This window comes from Gossypium raimondii, chromosome 13 (assembly GCF_025698545.1).
Source record: "Gossypium raimondii isolate GPD5lz chromosome 13, ASM2569854v1, whole genome shotgun sequence".
Classification (NCBI taxonomy): domain Eukaryota; kingdom Viridiplantae; phylum Streptophyta; class Magnoliopsida; order Malvales; family Malvaceae; genus Gossypium; species Gossypium raimondii.
Genome location: NC_068577.1, coordinates 48,524,391 through 48,534,414, shown reverse-complemented (window position 1 = coordinate 48,534,414; position 10,024 = coordinate 48,524,391). Strand labels below are relative to the sequence as shown.

The window sequence follows — 10,024 nt, the reverse complement described above, 5'->3', positions numbered from 1 at the left end:
ATGTATATATATTAAAACATTTAAAATATATATGTATATATATAAACATGCATATGCGCACATATATGTAGGTATAATAATATATAATATAATAATAAAAATAATAATGATAAAATTAATAAAATAGACTAAAAACCTAAAATGAAAGATTAATGATTAAATTGAAAATCAACATAATTAAAAAAAAATGAAGGGCACAATTAAAAGGCGCGAATAACTCATAGGGCTCGAATGAGAAAATATCTCCATCTTTTGAAACGCGTCACTTTATTAGGGCTAAATAAAATAAATAAATAAAATTCGCTGTGGTATCACCTTCTCCCTTTTCTAAAATCGTAAATAAGTAAAAAATAATCGAAAAAGAAAAAAAGAAAACAGTAAACCAGCTTTAAAAAACCGCCAATCGTTCTCCCTTTTTTATTGATTCTTTTTTTTTTCGGACAATGAAGGGAGAGGCCTCTATTTATAGCTGAGCCTCCCCAAATCTAACGGTACAAATCAATTACATCAACGGCTAAGATTAAAGGGTATCTACAAATTAAATCTCTAAGATTACAAAATCATATCTTCTAAGATTGTATATATCATATCTAAGATTGCATATATCATATCTAAGATTGTATATCATATCTAAGATTGTATATCCTCGAAAATTATGTTTCCATATGTGAGCCCGGACTAAAATTAGGTATTACATATAAAATATAAAAACATAATTTTTTTTTTAATTTTGAAGGCTTAAAGTCTTTAATCTCGATAATAAAAAAATGGAAAGTTTGAACTATGATGGTGATTGGACTTGATCGATTTGGCACCCCATAAAAGTCCTATCATCATCACATTTCAAGCTACTCATTTGCTTATTATCAAAGCCAAAATCTCTAACCCTTCAAAATAATAAAAATTCTTTATAATTATTTTTATATTTTTTAAAAATAATTTTTAACAATATTTTACTATATTTGATACTTTTTTATAATTATCCTATTTTTCATAACTATTCTTTTTTTATAATTTTTAGACTTAAATAATTTTAAAAATTAATTAAATAATTTTAAAAATTAATTAAGTCCTTAAAAATAATTAAAAATTAATTATGTCCAAATAAAATAATTTAAAAATTAATTAAGCCCTCCTTATTAGCAACCTGCCAAGTCATCTACCACGTTAATATTTTGCCACATCATCTGCCACGTCAACATAGACTTAATGGCTATCAAGATTTATACGGAATTTGATTTTTTTGAGAGCTTAATTGATTACTTATATTTGATTAGGGACTCATTTACATGTCATTTTCGATTGAATATTCAATAATAGAATTATTCTACAAGTCTTTTCATTATATTAAGGCTTACATTTTACATTTTTTTATAGTTATTTGTCATTTCAAATTTTTTTTAATATTTATAGTGATTCATCTAATAATTATTAAATATTTAAAAATTGTAATTTGATGATGATTAATTTGTAATTCAAATATTTATCATAAATTTAAACATTTTTATTAATTTTAATAGTTTCTGTATTTCTTAATAATTTTCTATAATTTTTATAATTTTTGTAAAATCATATTCAAGATTGACACGACGAGACGTCGACCAAGTGCATTTGAATCTAGACAACAATTTATCCAAGTTCATTCTGAAAATGAATTTTCAAATTATTTTTTTTTAGAATTTTTAACTTTTAAATATTTGTTGACATGAAAAAAATATCACGAAGCATGCAGTATATGTGACACACCATATGCTGTTGTCTACTTGCTCTGTTTGTCATATCATGATTTAACAGTATAAATGAGTAGAATTTTTAAGAAATGGACTAACTTATTTTTTAATCTAATATACAAAGATTAATTTATTTATTTTTTAATAAAATAAATGAAATGTAATTAAACTTTTAATACAACGACCTGTATGATATTTTTACCGGTTTATTTATTAATTGACATGATTTTATGAGCAAAGGACGTTGCCCTTTGTTTTTGGATAATTCACGCAATTCGCTGCATCATGATTTCTTTGCCGTGCTTTAACCCCCCCCCCCCCCCAACAAACAAAAAAAAAAAAAGAAAAAAAAAAGGAGGTTGAGATTTTTGTCCTTCAAGTATTAATTTTAAAAAGTAGTGAATATTTAATTTAATAAAAACGATCTTTTAGAAAATAGTTTAATATGACTTAAATATAACAGTAATCAAAACAAATAAATTTTATTAAATAAAAACAAAATATAAGAGTTAATTTTGAAAATATTCATTAAAAATAAATAAAACAATTCATATTTTATTAAATAAAATAAAAATAAAATAGTTAATTCTAAAAATTAATAAAGACATATACATCGATTAATATATAAGTTTAGAGTTAGTGGGTTTATATATAAAAGTATACATTATATGTAATAGGTATCGAAACCATCAAATGTAATTTCTCATGCTCTAACTTAATTAAATAGTAGTATAGAGTAGTAGAGTCGATCCCATAGGGCCTGGAATTTCTAATTTTTCTGTTTACCCGACTAGATTTCTGAGTCTAGATAGCTGTCGTGCTCATGACCTCTGGGTGTAGAGCTGTAAAATAAATAAAAGGGTTGATAAATAAAATAAAATAAAAACAGAATTATGATTGCAAAATAAAATTAAAGAAATTAAATCAAATTGATAAATCAATATGTGAATGCTTAGCCTCAGCCTCGGTACACTTCGAAATCGAATCGATCCTTGAAAGTAGATTTTCCTTTCCAAACGATAAGTTGGTTATAGCGATCAAGGATGCCCCAACCGCCAACTTTTCCTTGTGTAGTTGATTCTGATACAACCTGCAAACCAACCCTTACCGATTATCTAACCATGTAACACGCGTCCTCAATTTAAGATCTCGGCAACCTTACGATCTAGAAAAGCCTAACTCAAATTAACGACCTCAACCGTGTGGGCTATTTAAATTCGACCACTATCTCCCTTGACGGAATCCAACTAGCTTTTTCCAATTGAACACACCAATTTGTTCACGGGAATTTGAACTCAATAGACGACTGTCTCATTTTCCCAACTGTACACCAAGCAACTCCAACCCAGCGTGTTTTTTGAATTGAAATTGAATAAACTTTAATGATTATGACCATCTCATATTCCAGAGAGATAACAAATACTTTGTTGAAAGTTTTTTTAGTGCGAGTTCATATCTTGCAATTTTTTTGTCAAAATGATAACCGAGCTAAAGATAAAAGGAAATTAGTTGAGCATAAAATTAATCATACTCAAATTGAAATTTAAAAGTGGATTTAAATAAAATGATGATAAGTAAAAAGGAAGAAAATGAAATGAAATGACAGAATGGTTTGCCAAAATCTACCACTACATATGTATGGAAAAAGATTAGAGAAACAAATTATAATTTTATTCAATGTCCAATGTGTTTTCCAAAGCCACCGTACAATGTATTTATATATATTACATATGCTAATTTTAGCTTGATTTATCTAATAATCAACCACATAAAATCATATCTTACATCATATTTTATATCACTTTTTTTCTAAATCTAGCTTTTATAAAGTCAAATAAAAAATCTAATCACCCATAAATTTATCAAAATATTTAATTCGACCCTCTGTTATTGCTTATGCTCTAATTTAGCTTGATTTGCTTGTTAATTGAATTTCGATATTCCAACTACGTATTTGATAAAATTAACCAAAAATTACAAGCTCAATAGTAAAAATTACCGAAATTGGATGCGCATACAAATTCAACTTATTACCATCTAGTTTTAACCTAACTTATAAACACAAAAATAAACCGTGAAAGTAAAAGCCAAAGAAATAGAATGGATTGATTATAAGAATCCATTAATATGGTGAATATTTTAAAGTTATGATGATTATTAGAATTAAAATAAATAAAAATGGATATTTCTTATCAGCCGGACTGAGAATCCAAGCAATCCAGTCAGTCTGGTTTAAGGTTACGGGGGTGCAAAATGGTAATTAGATGACACGGAATCTAACGCTATCCACTGTTGGAAAGATTCCCCTGCCTTGTTCCTGTTCCTTTTTTGCGGTCAAGACATTACAATAATAAAATAAGATAAAATAAAGAGTTTTGAGAGTTGGAGGTCCCGCCACATTACACACTTCCCTTTATCATCTTCAATTTCATTCTTCTTTAAACCCATATTATCTTTGTCCATAACTTAATATGGCTACCACTCCAGCTTTTCCTCTTCTTCAGCTTCGTTTAACCAAACCCAGACCCAAACCCACTGCTTCGTGTTTTAAACCTTATGGTATGTTCTAACTTTACAATTCTCCATTTTCTCTTTCTTTCTTTTCTTTTAAGCTTCATTTTTGCTTGTTTAATGGGATTTTCAGGCACATCTAAGTTTGGAATAGTAAAATGTGGATCATCTTCTAATGGGAGAGAGCCTGATTCAGCTGACAATGGTGTTAAAAGTGTGGAACGTTTACTTGAAGAGAAACGCCGGGCTGAGTTATCTGCCAGGATTGCTTCTGGAGAATTCACTGTTCAGAAATCTGGGTATTTTTGCTTTTGTTTCACTTTGTTTTTTTGGTTTTGGTTTTTATAACCTTTTAGCTGTCATTGTGATGCTTACTATTGTTTTGGGTATCTTTTGTTTTTCATCAAAGAGAAAGGGATGTTGACTTTTATTTCCCTTTCTTAATTTTTTCAATTAATTATGGTTAAGAATAATATTTGGAATTGATATCCTTGTATTCTTTTGTAATCTTCCTTGTCATGTTTGGATTGGCTTAATTATATTTATATTGGTGAATGCTTAGTCTATTCTCTGACTTGTATTTCTTTACTTCATAATAATTTCTGCTAATTTGCTGTTCTTATTATGTCTTCCTATTCCTGGGAACTAGTTTCCCTTCTCTATTGAAGAATGGTTTGTCGAAAATTGGTGTTCCCAGTGGGGTTCTTGAAATCTTATTTAAAGGGGTTGATGATGTTGAAGATTATCCCAAGATTCCAGAGGCGAAAGGGGCGATTAAGGCCATCCGAAGTGAGGCCTTCTTCATCCCTTTGTATGAGCTTTACCTCACTTATGGTGGGATTTTCAGGCTAACCTTTGGACCAAAGGTTCGTGTGTCCTTTTCCATTTTGGCTTTTTTTTTTTCTTGTACATAGCATTGTCCAAGATAATTATGGATTTCCTGTTGATATACATGGGATGGGGATGTTGCTGCAGTCGTTTTTGATTGTTTCCGATCCCTCCATTGCTAAGCATATATTGAAGGACAACTCAAAGGCTTATTCAAAGGTAAACAGTGGTGTACTTCTTGGCTTTCCTTGGATGGACTAATATTGCTTTATTGTTTTTGTCTCATCTTTTGTTCTCTTCAATGTGAAGGGTATATTAGCAGAGATTTTGGACTTTGTCATGGGGAAAGGACTTATCCCAGCTGATGGTGAGATATGGCGCATTAGAAGACGTGCTATAGTCCCAGCGCTGCATCAAAAGGTATTGTAGTTAATTTATGGGTTCAGTGCTTTAAAATTTAAAAATTTATTTCTTATAGTCCCATGCACTCTGACTTAGCAGTGGTTGATGTAGTCTGCAAAAGAGTGGACGGACTGAAGGGGTTTCCGATAACCATATAAATGATTGAAGTTAGTATGCATAATTACTAACAGCAATTTGCAGTCTAAAAAAGTGATAAACTAAGAATATTCATTAAACTTGATTGAACACACCCAAAGTCATTAGATTGGAGCTACCTTTTAAATATTATTCTCTATCAGTAGCGTTGTTTTACTTTTTTATTTTTCAAATATTTTTTGAGAGAAATTTTCAATTTTTAGTATGTAGCAGCTATGATTAGCTTATTTGGACTGGCTACCGATAGGCTTTGCCAGAAACTAGATGATGCTGCAACTGATGGGGAAGATGTAGAAATGGAATCGCTTTTCTCCAGGTTGACACTAGACATTATTGGCAAGGCAGTATTTAATTATGATTTCGATTCATTAACAAATGATACCGGCATAGTTGAGGTACTTTCTTTCCTATTTGGCTGGCACTTCACTGAGTCTTAGTTTCATTTACATTTTTGTTAAAAGCATCTAAAGTATGTGACTGTATTTTGACTAGGACAGGCTGTTTACACTGTTTTGCGGGAAGCAGAAGATCGAAGTGTCTCTCCTATTCCAACCTGGGAGATTCCTATTTGGAAAGACCTTTCACCACGACAAAGGAAGGTTACTGAAGCACTCAAATTGATTAATGATGTACTAGACGATCTAATTGCGACATGCAAGGTAAAGTTATCAGTAAATGTAGTGAGATAATATTACACTCTACCTTTACGTCTTCAATAATCACTGTGCATGTAGGAACATGTAGTATGATGTATCAAACACTGGATATGGTGTATGCATAACTTTTTGCAGCTATACCAAGCATTTACACATATCTTCAAGTACATAGAGGGAATGTCAGACCTGAGAATATATCTCCAAATGGGTCATTCTTGGTATTGTTGTATGTCAATGTAAGGTAAAAACTTTTTGCGGATTAGTCTAATTGTTTGATTTTGGTATGTTTTACATATTTGTATATGTGTCTCAAGGATATTAACCATTGCATTGACTTGATCAAACATTTCTTTTGTTGTCCTTTAAATTTAAACTCTTTTATTTTCAGAGGTTGGTAGAAGAAGAAGAGCTACAGTTTTCTGATGAGTATATGAATGAACAAGATCCTAGTATTCTCCACTTTCTGCTGGCATCAGGGGATGATGTATGTATTGATAGTTATGAAATTTGTGGATTAGCAGCTGATGAGATGTAAGATATTCCTTGAATCATTTTGCAGGTTTCTAGCAAGCAACTCCGTGATGATTTAATGACAATGCTTATTGCTGGGCATGAAACATCGGCCGCCCTTTTGACATGGACCTTCTATCTTTTATCAAAGGTAATTCAAGGATTTGTTCTGTTCTGCGCGAAAAAGGAGTTAATTCCCTCTCTTGTAATGTTTGGCTTCTTGTTTGTGGTCTGCCCATATAAACAAGCTTTTGGTACTAATTTCTGTACAATTATCATTAATTACTTTCTTTAACAGCTTTATGCAAAATATATTTATATAAACAAAGAATTAATGAAGCAAGAATAAAAAAAACACAGACACAAGGATTTACATGGTTTCACCAGAGTGAACCCTTGTTCCAACACACAATCATATTGAAGAACTCTAATTTTTTCAAGTTCATTAGAGTAAAAAGAATACAATAATTGGGTTGCTCCTACTTCACTCGTAAAAGAAATTAAATTCAAGTCATACTCCTATAGGCAGGAAAAGCATATGTTAATACGTTTGTTTTCTAATGCTTTTCTCCTTGATATTTATGTGTATAGGAACTGATTATGCAGTAAACATTACTTCCTATCCCTCGTAATTGCAATTAGTTGTACACTTTGAATGAATAATATGCCATAACCTATTCCAAGATTGCTAGGTTTAGTAGTATTTAGTAAGCTTTTGAATATGTCTTTGGGATTGCTTTTGGAGTGTTACTAATTGATGGTTGTTTCATGGGAAGAGGATCTCCCTCAACAGGGTTGAAACAAATATCATTTTTGAATAACAACTCATTTCAAGTTCTCATTAGTTCTTTTTTTCTGGTTGTTGCAGGAACCTAGTGTTGTATCCAAGCTCCAGGATGAGGTATCTTTGAACTTTGTGTAATACTGGTATAAAAGGGCAACCGATCTCATTGTCTCATTTTCTTATTTATTATCGTATCAAACTTCCTAGGTTGACTTCGTTCTTGGAGATCGGTTTCCAACGATAGACGACATGAAAAAACTCAAGTACACAACTCGTGTTATTAATGAAGTAAGTGTAGTTCTGTTTCATTTCATGTTTCATCAAATATGTTGCATTAATGCACCTTGAATGGATATAATTCTATCTACTTTTGTGCAGTCTCTGAGGCTCTATCCACAGCCACCGGTCTTAATACGACGTTCTATTGAGAATGATGTGCTTGGAAAGTACCCAATAAAAAGGTCCCTAAAATCAATATCATTACCTTCCTATTGGACAATAAGCATGCACCATTTGCAAGCATCTTCTTGCAAAATCACTTTCTACCCCTCTTTTTTTCTTGAGAAAATATGGTTGTTTGTCAAATTTATAAATGTAGAACTTGTAGCATAGATCAAATGGATTCTAGAAAGCTTATGGGGGTGGGGAACTTGTGCTAACTGTTTTTTGCTTATATGGATATCTTTTATTTGTATATTTTTGCTTTATCTCAAGCTTTACATGAAAGTGCTATGATATATTGACTTTACCACTCGTACTTTTTCCGAATTCTTAACTTTGTCATACATTTTACATTTAGGGGTGAAGATATTTTTATCTCTGTTTGGAATCTGCATCGAAGTCCAAGTCTCTGGCAAGATGCAGAGAAGTTCAATCCTGAAAGGTGGCCTTTAGATGGACCGAATCCTAATGAAACAAACCAAAATTTCTGGTAACATATAAGTACAACTTTGTTTATTTGATCAATATATCTATAAATGAGATGGCAACGAGGAGTTTTTTTTATTTATTTTTATTCTCTGATTTCTAGTAGTTGTAGTTTATAGGTGCAATTTGGTGAAATGAAAAATGTGTGTTAATAGATAAGCTAAGTTACTATAGACTAATATGTTTTCTCAAATGTTATTTGTCCTTTGTTACAGTTACTTTTATAACTTTCCTTCAATTACAAATCACCAATATTGGCATTCTTTTCAGTTACTTGCCCTTTGGTGGAGGACCTCGGAAATGTGTAGGAGACATGTTTGCATCTTTCGAGGTATTTTTTATTGAAAAAAATTCAGTCAGTACTCAGTATCAAAACATGAGAGTTAAGTTTTTTGTATTGGGGTATCATACTTAATTGTTCTAGTTGAAACATGACAAATTCTGGCCACTGGTGATTGGTATTGTATAACCTGAAGAAGAGTTACTTTGGTGTACAGACTGTTGTAGCAGTTGCAATGCTTGTCCGGCGATTTAACTTCCAAATGGCACTTGGAGCTCCTCCAGTAAGTAAACTGCCTTTCACTTTTTGTTCATGTTTACAACTTTTACTTGTAGACGACATAAACTGTAGCTGGCTCTCAAACTTATAGTGGACTAAAAACCCCAAAAACCTGAAACTCTCTTGTAAGTTCACTTTCCAATATTGGCTTAATAGAATAAGAATTGTTGACTATCTGCATCTCAAACTACATATACCCCATGCATAAGCTATGTATCAGACTTAAGTACAAAGAGATTCTCAGCTATTTTTGAAGCTGAAATACCAGTACCTAGCCAAGCTATGATTTGTTTGAGAGTCTTATTATTATTCGTATGTGCTTTGAGTACGAGTGGTGTCTTATAAACCTGTAGTAATTCAAAAAGGAAAGTGGATATACATTATAAAAGATCAATGAAATCTGTATGCAGGTTGAAATGACTACTGGAGCAACTATCCACACAACGCAGGGGCTGAAGATGACAGTTACACGAAGAATGAAGCCTCCGATTATCCCTGAAATAAACATGGAGGGATTGAAGATGGAAGGAACTGCCCGGATTTTGGAAGCAGAGACCCAACTTGGAGAGAAAGGTGAAGTTTCTCAAGCTCATTCATAGGTGGAATAGCTTGCTACATTTAGCTTCATTACACGATGCATATGCATGGGGGGGAAGTAATGTTGATAGACATAAGCATTGGGAGAAAGTCGGTAAATATTATAGTATATGCTTCCCTTCAAAACTAGCTGTTTAATGCAATTAATTATTTTCTATTTAATTTTCTTTTTGGTCAAGAATTACAGGTGTTTTCATCTTGCAATAAAATCCTCATCCTAGAATATCATGTTCACGTTTGGGTATATTCTAGTAAAATTTATACGTACTTAAAAATGATATTAAAACACGATACAATACTAAAAATAAGATAAACATGAAACAAAGACACAAATTAGCAATAATACCATTTCCAAAAGATTTGA

The 10,024-nt window shown here is 31.4% G+C and overlaps 1 protein-coding gene across 1 annotated transcript; it reads left to right on the top strand.

Moving 5' to 3' along the window:
• The first annotated feature begins 4,120 nt into the window (after nt 1-4,120).
• On the top strand, nt 4,121-9,822 carry LOC105783469 (protein LUTEIN DEFICIENT 5, chloroplastic). Its single transcript, XM_012608950.2, has 16 exons — nt 4,121-4,289; nt 4,375-4,540; nt 4,891-5,107; nt 5,217-5,288; nt 5,379-5,489; nt 5,831-6,022; nt 6,125-6,286; nt 6,672-6,767; nt 6,843-6,944; nt 7,662-7,694; nt 7,785-7,865; nt 7,956-8,038; nt 8,377-8,508; nt 8,775-8,835; nt 9,002-9,067; nt 9,474-9,822. Exons 1-16 carry the CDS (start codon nt 4,202-4,204, stop codon nt 9,660-9,662), a joined length of 1,851 nt encoding a protein of 616 aa, XP_012464404.1. The 5' UTR covers nt 4,121-4,201; the 3' UTR covers nt 9,663-9,822.
• Nucleotides 9,823-10,024: the final 202 nt, after the last annotated feature.